Source organism: Sparus aurata, chromosome 15, assembly GCF_900880675.1.
Source record: "Sparus aurata chromosome 15, fSpaAur1.1, whole genome shotgun sequence".
Classification (NCBI taxonomy): Eukaryota; Metazoa; Chordata; class Actinopteri; order Spariformes; family Sparidae; genus Sparus; species Sparus aurata.
Genome location: NC_044201.1, coordinates 13,291,843 through 13,308,901, shown reverse-complemented (window position 1 = coordinate 13,308,901; position 17,059 = coordinate 13,291,843). Strand labels below are relative to the sequence as shown.

At 40.4% G+C, this 17,059-nt stretch overlaps 1 protein-coding gene across 1 annotated transcript; it reads right to left on the bottom strand.

Moving 5' to 3' along the window:
- Nucleotides 1–2,147: 2,147 nt before the first annotated feature.
- LOC115596796 (uncharacterized) lies at nt 2,148–16,910 on the bottom strand. Its single transcript, XM_030442210.1, has 30 exons — nt 16,664–16,910; nt 15,904–16,021; nt 15,658–15,812; nt 15,460–15,577; nt 14,617–14,684; nt 14,436–14,526; nt 13,193–13,251; nt 13,015–13,102; nt 12,689–12,741; nt 12,423–12,542; nt 12,229–12,330; nt 10,992–11,196; nt 10,677–10,811; nt 9,741–9,836; nt 9,543–9,605; nt 9,231–9,362; nt 7,060–7,217; nt 6,135–6,267; nt 5,860–5,987; nt 5,661–5,781; nt 5,253–5,284; nt 5,089–5,134; nt 4,917–4,993; nt 4,698–4,817; nt 4,183–4,320; nt 3,903–4,101; nt 3,681–3,824; nt 3,427–3,528; nt 3,184–3,246; nt 2,148–2,485 (listed from the first exon to the last, which is right to left on the bottom strand). Exons 1-30 carry the CDS (start codon nt 16,774–16,776, stop codon nt 2,348–2,350), a joined length of 3,315 nt encoding a protein of 1,104 aa, XP_030298070.1. The 5' UTR covers nt 16,777–16,910; the 3' UTR covers nt 2,148–2,347.
- Between the last annotated feature and the right edge of the window lie 149 nt (nt 16,911–17,059).

Sequence of the window (17,059 nt, the reverse complement as noted above, 5' to 3'; positions counted from 1 at the left end):
TGTGAATAAAACCTTTCTCTCCCACAGGCTGAGGAGGCCTGCAGTCTGCAGCCACATAGAGCCACAGCTCCCCCTACAGGCCACATTACAAAACACAACAACAGCAACCATGTATGTGTACAAACTCTGCTGTTTTCTATCATCTCAGGCTGAGACATTGTGCATTTAGGTTTTGCATGATCATTTCTTTGAAACCATATGTTCAGATAAAGGTTAATGTTTCTCTCATCAGAAAAACATAACAACAGTATATGTTTTGTCCAAATAATTATTATGAGTGATATGTTCATTTTAACAGTAACCGAGAGGCCAGTTACAAAGACATGGTACAATGTGGACTCCCTAAACCAAAAGTAGTGGCTGGACAGAGGTAGAGACCTCCATGACTGTATAAAACCGTGCATTCTGTAATGTCATTTTGAAGAAAAATTGTGACATTTGACATTTTTACTGTATTCCACCAGATTCAACCATTTTCCCATTGTAGGTCGATGCATGAAAGTCTTCCATTTTTGCCAGTTACATTAAGGAGCTGTGTGACTACAAGGGGGCCCCAGGAGTGATTTTTTTGTGTATGTGTGTGAAACATTTTTTAAATCAACATCTGATTCATCAATGTGAACATTTATTTGCAACAACTTTGAAGACTTCAACAACAAAAGAGAACAAAACAGAACATATGAAATATGAACACATTTGAAACAGAAATATCCAGGCTAATTAAATATGTGATGTATGTTTGTGTGTTGGAGAGAAACAGATAAATGGATTGAGTGAGTGTGTGTGTGTGTGTGTGTGTGTGTGTGTGTGTGTGTGTGTTTGGTGCCCTCTACAAATGCACCTGTTGGTGGTAGAAGACCTTTTTTAGGCCTGTGCACAACCAGCACACACCTCTCCTTCTGGTCGAGCTGGTGGCAGCAGTGGCAATGGCGGTCATTGAATCCGCGGCTGGTAGGTTTGTAATTTGCAAAATCAGCTGGATCAGGAGTGAAGAAAAGGTGTTAAGAGGATGCCACATTGTGGATTCTTGATATGACATATTTTGTGGGTCCTGGCATCATGTCTGTGGGTGCATGAACGTATTGAGCGTCTCCGCATGAGATGGATATCAGATTTGCCCGTTCTTTGCTGTCCACCCACTGTTAGGATTGGCAGGTTCCTCTGTGACTGCCTCTGTCACAGAAGTGGAGGACTCCAGTGAACATTCCGTGTGTCTTCTTCAGATGAGTCCTGCAGATCGCTGGCAGATAAAGGCTGCATGACCATTTCTAAAGCCACTGCTGCACTGAAATGCCTCTTCATTTTTGTTCCTTCTCTTAGGTCTTTCTCCTTCTCTGCTCACTAGTGAAATGACCCCTCAGCCAAGCTGCATGTTTATCTTTGGCTGTGAGAGCTGCCAGGTGCATGAACACACTAAGAGTTGTTTTTGAGTACAGCAAAGGCAGGAGGCCATGTTTTCACTCAAGCACCTCTTCAATGACACATGAGACACATCCCTCAAAAGATGCAATGTTTTCACTCCTGTAATGATCTGTGCGTCTTACAGATTTCCAGATTCTCACACAAAATCACTCTTTGGGCCCCTGGTAGTCACACGGCTACATAACGTAACTGGCAAAAATACAAGAATTTCATAGATTTACAATGGGAAAATGGTTGAATCTGGTGGAATACAGTAAAAATGTCAAATATCACTACTTTTCTTCAAAATGAAATGCTGACATTACAGAATTGTATACCCTAATGGCCGTGAGATTTTAAAAATGTGGTTTTAATGGAAGTCAATGAGGCATTTTCGGTGTCCAGAGGGAGTATCTGAAAATTATTGAACATTGGGTAGTTCTGAGCAAGTTTGTTGTTGTTGTTCAAGTGATTTATGAAAAGAAAAGCAGAAAAAAGATTGCTATATGATGATTTAATAGCAGCAGCTTTTTGTATGTGTACATTTTTGCCACAAAAACATCCAAAGCCTGCAAAATGTATAAATAGATAATAGTCATACAAATAGGTATAGTATAAAAGACATGCAAGAGTAAAATACATAAAAAACACCAAACACTTAAAAACACTGAGCTATAATACAGCCAAAGTGATCACCAAATTAAAAAGAAAAGTTGACAAAAAATGTAAAAAAAAAAAAATGCGCGAGGGGGGCATAAGGATCAAACACCACGCGATCCCTGCGGTGTCATCAAAAATCCCAGAAATACTTGTAAAAGTTGCATGAAAGCAATACAAAATATTTCAGATATTTTAACCATTAAAAACCATCTTTATATACATTTGTGGGACATGATGCACATCTGATGGCAATGATTTGGGATTTTTTCTTTTCCCCTTTTGATGATCAGACACTCCTGCTGCTGTGACCATCAATTTCGTGGGCGTTGAGTCTGCAAATGCACTCTTCCAAGTCCTTCTTTAGTGCTTTTGCTTCAGGTCGGTCTTCTGGTTTCAAACACAGCATTGGCTTGATTATACTGTACTGCAACATAAAAAAAATTTAATAAAAAAAAGAACATCTACTGACATCTATACTGAATTAGGAAATTCTCCCAATCTGCAGTATTACTGCACTCTGCAGCAGTTACAAACATGAGCATCATCTGGGCAACCAAGTAAAGACAAATTGTTTTATTACCTAAATCCTCTCATCTGTTCTGCTGGATAGTGCACGTAAAAGTTTTCTACTTGTGTAACCTCGTTACTTAAGTACATGTGTGGCAGACAGAGCCATCAGTGGTACATTATTATTATTTACATTTAACATTAACATGATTTCCATTTAGCACCGCTCAAGTTCAGAGTGTGGTGAAAATTGTCTGTGTGTTTTTATGGTGAGAAGAGGTTGGTTTATTGTTTGAAAAATGTGTTATCCAGCAGTATGCAGTGTCTAACTCCGACCAGCAGAGGGCGCGTTCGCTACACCTTGTGTGTTCAGGAACAAGGGAAATCTCGCGTGAATAAGTTCAGAGAATGAGAACACACACTTGAGTGTGAAGTTACTATGTGTGTGTGGCGAACTGTGACCATAAAATACATGTTTTTGCTCTTTGCAGAACAAAATAAAAGACTTTCAAATTAAATGTGTAGTGGAGGGCAGCTTCACTCTGCACCACGCTACACATGCAAACATAGTTACCGATTCTTATACAAGAACAAAAAATGCTCAAAATGATGTACCTCCTGGAGAAAATCGTGCACAAACTCTTGGGGAAAATTCTGCTTTCTGACATTGTGCCAAACCTGGAAGTGATCAACAAAGTTAGAATATGTAAATTGCCTGACACACCTGATAAGTTCTATTGAACTTTAAACATTTTAAGATATCTGAGTAAAATGCCTGGTAGCTTTAAAAAATTTTATATACAAAGACTGATAAATACACACTAAATACAATTTTTGTACTGGAACTGAACAACTCACCGCTTGCTTTTCATGGCCAGTGGAAAATTTCCAAAGAAGTTCGAAAAATATCAACCCACAAGCAAAGATATCAACTTTTCGATCATAAGTCTTCCGGCTCTTCTGCCGTAAAACAAGAACATTGTGTTAACAAAAGGCATGGGGACACTTTTTGTGTCTCCGTAATCACTATATATTAAACACAACCACTTTGCTCATGAAGTTACTGTTGGTAGTTGTTAGTTAATTAAGCCACTTTGTATAGACCATCTCACTTGTTCTGGAGCCATGTAAGAAGGGGTTCCTTTGTACAATGTTCTCTCCATCAGGTTCCCAGCGTCGTAGTCATTGTCAGCAGTGACCAGACCAAAGTCTCCAATCTTCACTTCCCCATCTTGACCGAACATAATGTTGGCAGGCTAACCATTAGAAAGAAATAAACTAACTTAGTGACTGTTGAGGTGTAATAAATTAGGATTTTATTCACTCCGTCTCACCTTCAGGTCTCTGTGGACGAGATTCTTGGAGTGAATGTACTCGACTCCACTGGCTATTTGCTGAGCAATAGTAAGACTTTCTTTTCTCTTGAAGTCTCGCTGAGTGTTCTTGTCACCGATCCACTCTCTAAGTGTTACGGCTTTACACAGCTCCATCTGGATGTAGAGGTACTTTCGTGATAAATTATCGCTGGAAGACCTATGAAAGTAAAGAGAGACAAATTAAGAAATGAAATGCTTTGAGTAAGTAAGAACTTTAGTAGGGGGATGTGTGACTTACTGTGTACTGCTGTAACTGTCAGTTTCACTGCCCCCTCCTTGGTATCCAATATCATCCACCCAGCATGCGAAGTATCGAACAATGTTACGGTGAAGGAGGTCTGACAACGCCATTACCTCTCTTGGAGCTTTTTCCCACCTAAGGACATGAAAATAGCTCAGTTGAAACTGAAATTAATATACCACACTCTGACATGTATACAGTTGCAAGAAAAAGTATGTGAACAACATACCAACATACAGGTCAACCAGTTATTAAATCCAAGGGTTCACATACTTTTTCCACCCTGCACTGTGAATGTTTACATGTTGTGTTCAATAAACACATGAACACATATAATTGTTTGTTTGGTATTAGTGTAAGCAGACTGTGTTTGTCTATTGTTGTGACTTAGATGAAGATCAGAACACATTTAATGACCAATTTATGCTTAAATCCAGGTAATTCCAAAGGTTTCACATACTTTTTTTGCAACTGTATTAAAAACATGAAATCTCATTTAATATTTGACCTACTCTTTACAGGGGACAATCTTTAGAGCAAAAGACTTCCCCGTGTATTTTTCTCTCGCTTTGTAGACATCACCGAAAGCTCCTTTGCCAAGGCTCTCTAGGGAGTCAAAGTCTGATGTAGACCTGTGGATAGATGTTGATAGAGAACAAAAAAACACACAACCTCAACAGCACTATAATACATGTCAAAACTGTGGTGCAATGGTTAGCTTTTTTTCATACCGGATTGTTTTTGACTGGACTGATGTCTTCTCACTGGGACCTTCTCCTGCGTTCACTTCCTCAGGAGTCATTGTATCCTAAATTAATAAAATAAATCATGATAAAGAGCTTACACTGTAGAAACAATGACTAAATTATTAAATTAGTCAAACCTCATACAGGCTCACTGTACCTTGCTGTTGATCTCACATCCATCCTGGATAATTTCACCCAATGGACTAACAAGACGTGAAAATGATTAGCAGAAAAAAACATTTTGTGACACTTGTAGTGACAATATATTTTGAAAATATTATAATATAATATTGTAGCAGGGTGAGTCTTTAGGTGACTCACCGTCTATTGGGGTCCACAACAGGATTTTGTTCCTTTGTAATTGGAAGAAATAAAGAAAATGTTGTCAGTCAAATTTCTGCAACATTTTCAGAGACATGTCAAAATGTTTGACATGTTAACACCACACAACTCGCTTTGTGTATCTCTCAGTTTACTTTTCACTTTGTACATCTTTTTTTAATTTGTTTGTTTATTTTATTGTCATGACTGTGGCTCCTGTTATTATTATTATTTCTTACTTATGACGTGCTGAACCTGTTCATGTTTTTTTTGCCTGTATATTTTGGGTGCACTATTTCATAAAAGACACGGTAGCAATGATAACATCATAATCCTATTCCTCCTCTTAATGCCAAACATCCAATTTCTTCAAAAGTGCTTCAGAAACTTGTGTGTATTGTGACTCACCTCTGTCGGTCTACTGCCAGATGTGTCCTGACATACAAGCTTGGCTGCTTCCTCATCAGGTTCCCTCCTTATTTTCCCACTGACGGCCAGATACTCCTCCTCACCACCCACGAAGCTACAGCTTGTTATACACAAACTTAATTAAATGCATTTCTAAGGGTGACCAAATAAATACACGTGCATTTGGATGCAGACGTACCATGTAGCATAATTTGGTGCCAGTCTTGGCCACTTCACAGCTCTTAAAGGCACCTTGTTCTTCTGACGACATTCATTGAGCAAACGTTCATGATTGACTTGAGAAGAGGTTTTTGCAGCATGTTCGGTCTGAAAAATTTTTTAAAAGGGAAAAAAGACAAATATACACCTTTGTGCAATTACTGTCACCTATTAGGATAAAACAGAAAAAAACAATAAGACATGCTCTGTACGTAGTCTTTGAAATTAGCGTCCATCAACAAAGAAGAATCTTACCACTGGTCTCGGATTCTCCTTCTCACCCAAACTTCTCAGGGCACATTTAGCTGCATTCTGCTTGGCTTCCTTTCCGTTCTTCCCGACAGCCATGGGAAAGTCTTGACCATCGATCACGGCCTTCTTGTAGAATCTGATGAAGAATTGTAAAACCAGAGTTGTGTGGAAAAGTGGTGGAAAAAGTTGATATATGCAACATTGAACTAAAAACGGGGTAATTGAATTTTTGTTTTTGTTTTTTTGGAGCCATTCTTATTGTATAGAAAGATCTGTAAGACAAAAGTGAGTCATATAGGTGGGGGAGGGGTAGATGTTTGTAGAGCAGGTGCACCGTAGACATCTATACATAGAAGCCTCACTGCGCACTGGAATGTACATCGACGTTGCCGCCGTATTAGATATGGCAGCTCTGCCCCGTGAACTAAGTCAATGGAGTGAACTTTGTAAGGCGCCCTTTTACCAAGAGCTATACATTGGTAGCTGTAAACACATTAGAATAATACATACCTCGGTTTGGTGTCTACCTGTACACTAAACATATAAGGAGTAATACACGTTTATAATAATCAGAGAACGTTACATGCGTTGTTTTTAGTATCTGCTTCTAAAATATATTCGTAGGTGGGTAAATGAGAGGCATTATCTGAGTTCACGGGGCAGATCTGCCACATCCAATTTGGCGGTGAGGTCAGTTCGACGTACGATTCAGCGCACGGCGCGAACTAGAAACTGCTTTAGCGCCCTGCCAACTCCAATGAGGATACAATTATTTATAAAAATGTTGGACCAAATGGCTAAAATAATGACAGTGACAATGAGTCATTTCGCGGGGGTTGTCACGCTAAAGACATATATCCACACAGTTTTCCAGCCCCTTTCTGACAATGTAAGCATGTGTTTATGTCTGGTTATGATTAAAACTCACCTTTTAGTGCTGTCGGATCCCTCAACTTTAACATCTTCAAATTTCAGCACCGAGCGTGTACTTTTTGCATACTTCTGTAGTTCTGCTACGTAGTTTTTATTCTTTCCCATGTTGAAGCAGAACGAAATCCCTGTGTGACCGTGAGATGCACCAGTAGCCTACTGTACTGCAGCTGCTTCTGGACTCAAAGCAGTTTTAAAAACCCCGCAAAGCTCGACCAATCAGGACACGGCATTCCCGTTGACGATGCAGTAAACACAAACACAAACACACACACACACACACACACACACATAGCGGGAATGCCATCTCTTGACATCTTGAACTTTGCGGAGTTTTTAAAACTTCTTTGAGTGCTGAAGCTGCTGCAGTACTGTACTGGTGCATCTCACGGTCAGTCTCAGTCACTATGCCAAAATCATAAATATATAAGTGACTGTATGTATTCGAATATGTTATTAAATATGTAGGCGTTAATCGATTTATTAATTAAAATGGGACACAGATATAGATATTTCTGCTTAATTCCCCTCTGTATGTATTTACCTTTGTATTGTTGATTCAATGTAATCTCATCTGTGTTCTGATAAACAGGTAATCCATCAAATTCAGTTCTCACTGTCATTATTATCCAACTTATTTATATTTACCTCTCACAGTGAACACATAAATTATAAAATGGAAAATTTAATGGGAAAGTAGGTAAATATAGAGGCAAATTCAAGCAGTTACATTCAATGTCACATTTTTTTTAAATTTAAAGCCAATGTTTATTTTCAGTTTTATTTTGGTGCATCTAATTGAGACATTTATATTCATTTATTTATCTATGATTTTGGCAGGTTATGGATAAGGGCGCTGTAAGAACAGCCACAACTGGTACAGCCACAGCCATGTACAACAGCAATAGTCCCAGCAGAGGGAACCCCCCACTCATTCTGTAGCTGCAGTCAGCTGCTGAGGCTCAGCCTTACCTGTAAATGGTCCTTGCTCTTGCCACCTACCTGTCTCCTTACTCTTGGTCCTACTTGTCCAGGTTGATCTTGAGAAAAAATACTCCTATATTGAGTGTCATTGGTATGAGATGCTGAGTCTTCATATCTGAACACAGCCACCCTGCTCTTAGTTTTGGGTTTCTGACAGAATCATGAAGTAAAAGCATTTAGTGCATGAATAACTGACTGAAGTCTAATACAGTCTCTTTGGAATGTAACAACAAAGCAGATCACTAGTGGACTTCAAATCGTCCATCTGCCACTAAAACTCACAAATTATACAAAAAACAGTACATGTACAAACTTTACAAACACAAATTACCATTACACCCTAGATACTCACATTTTATTTTCCAATCCTTCCAACTTCATTAAAAAACAATACGTGCAATGTGACATCACGTTTAACACTTTCCAGCACAGAATTCAGCATTTCATTACCAGCTGACCATGTAATAACACAGGGTGTGATTATTTGTTAGAAACAATTAAAAACTTCAAAGTAAAAGTACAAGTTATACAGAATAATTTTAACAAATAGTCATGCTTGACTGATGATGACTGATGTATATGCTTATCGTTTACAGTCGTAGAGCTGCGACACATCTTTAGTCCATTTTGAATTTGCTTGTCCTCTTTTGGCTCCTCATTGTTTGAGGCTTCACAGCTGAACTGTTTTAAGTGCAACCCCCCTATAGCTCAGCCTCACTACTGCCCTGTTGGTGACCATAACAATGATCAATATATTCAGTGGAATAAAGGCAGTAAAGTGTCATCTTATAAACACATTAATCCATTACCAGCATGGAAGAAAATGTCTACCGTTGACAAAAATGAACCAGCACTTGATTATTTACAACAAAAGCTGGACAGATGTGAGTTAATGTGAAAGATGCTTTTTAAAAAAACCCAAACAACTTTAATTTCATGTTTCATTCCCTGATTGTAAAATCCATAACACCAGGTCCCTTTCTCAGGCTGTTCATTATTCACATGGTCAATGATCTGAACGTTAACTGCCACCTGTTGTTAGAGGTGTGTGTGTGTGTGTGTGTGTGTGTGTGTGTGTGTGTGTGGATGAGACCCTGTGAGGGACTTGCATCGATCTCAGATTCAAGCACTATTTAAGTGCATAGTAGTAACCATTCTTACTAACTGATTTCCTTGTGATAATCAGTTAGTAGCATTTGCCTGAAGCATTTTTTGCGTGCTCATTGTCTGAGCCCACTTCTCCAGCTCTGCTCTCAGTGTACTTGCTTCAGGTCGGTCTTCTGGCTGCTCGCACAGCATCGACTTGATGATTTGCTCCTGCAAAAACAACAATAACAGATCTTTGGACCAACTACAATGAATGCTATGAGTCTAAAGTATCACTGAAGCTCCTCTCCACATATTCACTTTGGATAAGGGCTGCGACCGTGCAATGCCCTCCTGCTACTTTAGTGTTGCAGGTAAATCATTTAGGATAATAGGAACATAGAAATCTACCTCTTGGGGAAGTGTCACTGAAAACTCTTTGGGCAACTTCTGATGTCTGGCATCATCCCAAACCTGGTATTCATGCAGTGAACAGGATAAATGTAAAAATAAAATAACATTAATACATCAAATAATATCAAACATTACAATTAAAAACAAGAAAAATTCAAACATACTACTACCAAGTTCTGTTTAAGAAAGACTCACCACACTTTTGTGGCCAGTAGAAAGTTTCCAAAGGAGTTCAAAGTACATCAACCCCAGAGGAAAAATGTCCACTTTGCGGTCATAGTTCCTCTTGATCTTCAGTGACAGAAAGCAAACACAGTACTGTCAAAATCTGCCTAATGTTATCCCTTCATTTATCACGATGATAGATTTACTAATTGTGCTCATTATGCAAATGAAGTGTCACTTTTCAGCTCTGATTTTACTGCTTGAATTTGCAATCACACAATAAAACATGGCACACATTGCAACACGTGATGTCTGCTTCTTGATTTCTCTGGTAGGCAAATACACCGATCAGCCACAACATTAACAGGAAAAACAGGTTAAATGAATAACAGGTGAAGTAAATTACACTGATTATGAATGCAGTGATCTGCTGGGAATACCTAAACACGGTTGCAGAAAAAGCATGTCCCTCGCTGGCCATGCCGATCACTGATGGTACTGGCCCCAACAGCAGGACAATGCACGCTGTGACACCACAGAAATTGCTCAGGGGCGGCCAGAGGAACATGGCAAAGACCTTAAGCAGTAGCCCTGGCCTCCAAATTCTCCTGATAACAATCTATCAATAATGCTGGGACAAAGCCGATCCATGGAGGCCCCAATCAAGGATTGGACTCGGCTTGGACCCATCAAGCCATGGGCTCGACAGTATCTCTGGGGTTAGGGTTGTCTGGCAATGGGGCTTTGGAGGCGGACCTTTTGAGTCTTGTGGGTAGGCACATTATCCACATTATGCCAGGACCCAGTGTTTCCAAGCAGAACATTTCATTGTAATGAGATGATCAGTGTAATCCACTCCACCACAAAAGGACCACCTTTTATTGTTCTGGCTGATCAGTGTAGCTTTACCTCTACCTTGTTAAGCTCATGAGAAGAACATGTTTTTAAAACAATAAAACATCTCACTTGTTCTGGAGCCATGTAAGATGGAGTTCCTGTGAAGAGTGTTCTTTCCCTCAAATCATCATCGTCATCTCTGGTGACCAGGCCAAAGTCCCCAATCTTCACTTTTCTGTCCAGTCCAAACAGGATGTTGGCAGGCTTGTTGATGAAAAATAAAAACAGAAATGAAAACAAATAAGCATCTAGCTCATTATGTGATGGTAGAAACATATGAACGAATGATGCTTTCTTACAGGCTTCACTACTGGTTTGTGAACTAAGATCTAAGGGTGCTGGTGGGGCTTCATCAGGGTAAACCAGAGGACTTCAAATGCTCACCTTCAGGTCTCTGTGGATGTGCTTCATGGAGTGAATATATTCGACTCCAGTAACTATTTGCTGAGTGATGTTTAAACTTTCTTCCTGCCTGTTGGAGTCTTGTGGAGATCGAGTATTTTTCTGTTTGATCCACTTTTTGAGGGTTTCAGTGTCGCATAACTCCATCTGAATATAAAGGTACTTTGCGGATGAATTATCTGCAGATCTAGGAAGGTAAGAACAGACAAATGATTGAATTACTCAACTTTAACTTGAAATATTAAGTTAAGACTTATAGAATCAGCTTACCTCAAACTAAAAAAAGAATATTTTTCCTCTTACCTGTAGTGCTACTTATCCATCTACATTGTTTTGGTGTGAGTTGCCGAGTTTTGGAAATTTTAGCTGTTAAGATTTCAGCTTTCTCTTTAATGTAATGGGACTAGATGGCACTTAGCTTGTGATGTATAAACCACCCAAAAAAGTGGCAACTTGTCTTTCCAGTAAACATGACCCAGTTACTCAGGATAATCCACAGACCTTGTTGTGAGCAGTTTAATGTAGGAACTACATCTCTACAGCTGACTTTTCTAAAACTACACAACTCGCAGTAAAACAATCTCAATGGATGAATAGCACTACAGGTACACCGGGGCGATAAAATGACAGCAATATGTATCGGCAATAGACACGTCATTGATAGAAATAAGAACAGTTGATAAAATTGTTCTACAGTTTCAAGTGCATGCATAAAATACGAACCAACTTCAAAACACATAGCGTATACGCCCTGACTTATAAACAGCCTATCATGTCCCTTGTTAATGGAGCGTGCTAAGACAGCCAATCATTTAACAGGTGTGTAGGTTGGTTGTGCCATCGCCATGAGTGTTTCAGAAGCGTAACTATGGACTAGTTCTTACAGGGCCAGCCGTGCTCCGCCTGTAAAACAGTTAACTCACACAGTACTAATGTCTGCTTTTCTTGCAGTCCCATACAGCGGCCCATGAGCGTCAGCTGTGCCAGGAAATACACCGACCCCTTCAGCGACTCTCCCAGTCCTTCGCTGCTCCTCATTTCACTCGTGCTCCAGAGCTGCCGGAGTTTCTCCAGGCTCGTTAGGTAGAGCAAACAGGTTGTCTCTGACCGCTGCTGTGCCACCGACCCAGCCTGTTTGCTCAACCTACTAGCCCAGAGACACTGAAGCTACGACAGCTAAAGTGGTGGGTGCCCTTTAAGAGAAGTGCATTGGACTTACTGGGAAGGGCTGTACCCTGAATCCTCCATCCAAAATGTGTAGTATCTGATGATATTAGGGTGGCTGAGGTCTGACAATGTCTTCACCTCTCGGAGAGATTTCCTGATCCAAAGGAAGATATTATTAAATAATCAAAGCACTTGCACAAAAAATGCACATGCAACTATGCACACTGGCACCTACTGCATACTTACTCTTCCCAGCGGACAATCTTTACAGCGAAGTCCCTTTTCAGCACTTTATCTCTTGCTTTGTAAACACATCCAAATGTTCCACTGCCAAGGCACTCCATAGGATTGTACTCTGAAGTAAACCTGTCAAGATTAACACTACTGTTTAGGCAAAAGTTAAGCCTATAGAAAGGGACATTTGAATTGCACATCACTTATTGGGAGACGGATTTGAGACCACGTCAGTATAAAACACACGCCATATCATAAATAAATGTTTATTTTCATACCTGGACTGGGTCTCTTTATGATTTGTTTCCATTTTCCGGACTTTCACAGCAAGCTTAGAGAACAAAAGAATAAAATTGTTTAGCCTGGCTCTGAATATCAGGTTGTCTACTCTTTAAGAATTAGGAAATACAACGTGTCACCTGCCACATCAAAACAGCCAAGTAATATATTGTCTTTTGACTCCCTTCATAGTTTGGATGTTCTTTCTCTTACGACACTACTACTATTCTGTTGCTCCCTCCACATGCTGAGTCAGCAGATTATCAGAGGGTGGATTTCTCTTTTAACTATCACAGTTTTTAAGGTTGTGATGAAAAACACGCACCTGATCCTTAGAAGAGTTTGATGCTTTTCTCCGTCGTCCTATGGTAGTTTTATCAATTTCCATGCTTTGTAAAGATTCAGGAGACACCCTAGGAGAACATAACAAGAGACCTGAGTGAAGCGTTTCATGTGTTAAACTCTACAATCTGCTCAAACACTAGGGTTAAAAAGTGCCTTACAGGGAAGTTGACATCATGCTCGGTGTGTCATATTCAGACACAGTTGACCTGACGGGCGTCTACAATACAAAAGAAAGTGGTTACTTGTTACAAAGTGGCACATTCAATTATTTTTAAAGTGCAAGGTGTAAGATATGGCCTGACCTGTTAAAGGTCATTTCAAACAAATGGGAGGCAGCATATAACCACTGCTAACTGCTGCTAACTATTCCTCGACTCTAGCTACAGTATCTTCTGCTGTAGCTACTGGCCATTGTTAGCTAGTTAGTTAGCCAAGTAAGCCATGCAGCGTTTCTGTTGAGTTTCAATTAAGAGAGTTGACAATGAATTAACAAGACAATTAAGCCCATCTAAGTTAAGTCTGAAACACACTGGGCCAACTGTTGGCTGTCCGAAGCGTTTGGGGTGACTCGGACGAGTTCGGGAACAAATCTGTTCGGTGTGCTCAGCTGCGCTGGAAGTTTTTGATACCGCACGGACAGAGTCTGCTCGGACTGAACATGTGAAGTCTGAGAAGGCTGGCTGTTCGCTGTCAGAGCCATTGGATTCTCTGATTGGTTGTGTGCTAGCTGTATGACCATTCTGATTGGCGGTGTGCTAGCGAATCAGCGGGGTGTGTGTGAGGGGCGGAATACTGTGTGCGCTTTGTTTTTCTATGCACTACGACCTGTCATTTCACGGAGTAGTCGTATAAAGGAGTGGTCGGATAAAGGCAGCTGGCTGTTGGTTTGAGTCTGGGTGGTGTGTGGGGGCCTTTAGGTGACAGAGAAAAATGTGAATTCTGGGGGAATACTTTTGTAATCCGTTGGGCAAGGAATACGACTGTAAGAGCGTTTCCTTTTTGACATTTGTGAGTTGTGAGTGTATTTTTCTATCAGAAAACAAAAGCTAAGAGAAAAGTACCTAACTTGCTGCTTGTTTACATCTCCCAGCTTAAACTGACCACCAGACCATCGCATCTAGAGGTACAAAGTGATATTACAAGCCAGGCCAAGCAGGTTAGGGCTAACTTCCGTATACATATCTGCAACACAACACAGATGTCTTTGACATTATGTTGAAACTTTTTAATGTTAGTTAATTTTTTAAATGTTTTAAACTAAAATGCTGACCATATCTTACACACAGAATACACCCAAAACAAAACTTGATCTTACAAGCTGCTGCCAGTCTGCCGCATCAGTAAGTGCAGATTTTTGCTTTACCTGCTAAAGATTTTTTTTACGATTATGAGGAAACAGACCTGAGCCTTGGATGGGTTTGATACATCCATGAATACTGTTGAGCTAGTCTTGCTCATCAACATGCTTTGTGCTGATGATTCATGGGATCTCCTACGGAAACAGAATGAGGGATGTGAGTACAGCTTTCTCAGTGTATAACTCAATGGTCTGCTAGCCTACCAATGACAATGAGCGCCTCACCGTGTAATTGGACGCGCTGAAAACATCGGTGGTGCAACATCTTTGGATGCTGTCGATCTGAGGGACACCTAAGTGCACAGAAAAGGTGGTAGATGTAATTATTTAATGTAAAGGTTTCATTATAAAGTATTCAGAAGTTGCTGGGAAATGTCCCCGACTGCCTGGTGCAATCTTTTCTCAACATGGTAGCATACCATCATAAATAAGAGGCCGTTGCTCACAACCAACATAACTTTCGAGATGAAAAATAGGAAATTCCTTGCATGGATATTTCATGGTAAGGTCAGGAAAAGACACACACCACCACCCATCAGTGGAGTTGATGTGGAGGAGGTGAACAATTATAGGTTTCTGGGAATCACCATCACAAAGAATCTATCAAGGTTATCATGCATCACCACTCTGGTAAAAAAAAACAAAAAAAAACCAAAACAAATAACAACACAGAATTGTCTGTACTTCTTCAGTAAACTTAGGGTTAAGTTATGGTGACAAGTTCTCCTTGACCATCACAGAGGATCAATAGAAAGCATCCCGACTAGAAACATCACAAACTGGCAGGGCTCGTGCACGGCCCAGGACAGGAGAGCTCTACAGAGGTTGATTAAAAATCAGCCAGAACATCATGGTGCCCATCTACAGAGCATCAGTGACGTCGTCGTAACTACACTCTCTACAGTAGTTTGCTGTTTTTAATTCTCATCTGTAGCCTTAAAAATTCTAAAAGTAATTTTTTTGAGATGGTTCACACAGTGGATTGTGGGCTGCTGAATACCCAACACAAAGATACAGTAAGTTTTGGGCCTAAGTTTTAACCAGAAGAAACTGGTGTGTATTACTCACCTCTGTACTGCCACTTATTATATCATACACAAGCTTGGCTGCTTCCTCCTTAGCATCCTTCTTCGTTTTCCCACTGACATCCGGATACTCCTCATCACCAACCACAAACCTACACCAACTAAGGCCATAAAAACTTTAATATAATGAATTTGGACAAAATAACTGAGAATTTGGATGCAGTAACAGTAGGAGACTTACTGAGTTGAACTGTTTGTTCCCGGCTTTGTCGTCTCCACAGCCTTTATAGCCACCCTGTTCTTCTGACTATATTCATTGAGCCAACACACATATTTGCCTTGAGTGATACTTGTCTGATGAACGGGTGCAGTCTGAGCTTCTGGCAACTTTTCTGTCTGTCAAGATAAAATCATATATGAAGGACACTTTTGCCATGAATTTGTCTTTCACTTTGTAATACAATCCAAAGAAGAACTGCAATCATACCAAGTTCTTCATCAACCTCTCCAGGGCATTTTTAGCCGCGTTTTGCTTTGCTTCCTTCTTGTTCCTCCCCACACCATCCGGATAGACTTTACCATTCAGGACTGCCCTCTGGGTGAATCTGTGCAGGAATCGTCACATTGGCGGTATGCATTAAAGTTGACAGGAAATGCTGGTGAAGCTGGAGAGGATTCAATTTCATGAATCTGAAATGACACTACCACATTCAGCCTGCAGGAGGTAATATTCATCCAGGCTGTGACTCAACTAGGACACGCCATGTTTGTGCGACTTGAAGCCCCCCATCATAACAAAGTGATGTGTTGAAAACTTGTGTGTTGAAAGTAAACTTGTATGTAACGCTGTGATCCTACCCGACACCATTCACCCTATTACAAAGACACTGGTGCATCAAAATGATTTAGAAGCTGTTATTTTGGTCATACATGGCTGCTTTAAGTACAATTTCCAGGTACCTGTACTGGAGTACTTACATATTGTGCATCTTGAAACCCCTCCACTGTCACTTCCCCTGACCAGGTGTCCTCTGGGTAAATGTTTAACCTCTGTAATCTCTGATATACCTGCCTCCCCCAAAAATCCTCTTGGTGACTAACATTATTCTGTCTGTGGGTATTATCTTGACGCTGAACCACCACCTTCATCAGCATCCATACCACCAAAAACAGCCATATTTCAGTGGAGCATGCCTGGAGCAAAACAAACACCGAGCTGTGAACAACATACAAGGGGTTGAACTCACATCCTGTCATGGTCAGGTCCAACAGGGTCGAGCTCCTCGTACTGCACCAGCCCACACCGCGTTTTCTGAGCATACTCGTTCAGTCTAGCGACGTAGTTTCCAGTTTCCATCATAAAAGACGATGCAGGACTTTTCTCTTTTCCCTCTGCGCCTTGTTTTCTGCTCCTCGTCCTGCGTCCTGCCGTGCTCTGTATAGATTCGTCTGGCTGGTACTTTCAAAGTTTCGCTTTCCGCAGTTTGACGTCACTCAGGGGACGTCACGTGGTTTTATTTGATTTGGAGAGTCAAAATACAATCTGGACATCATCACCCACCTTGTACCTGCTGTAAGATCACATATCTGTGGTTCTGCATCAGATATCAGTAACTACAGTTATCTTTTCTTTTACTCAAGTA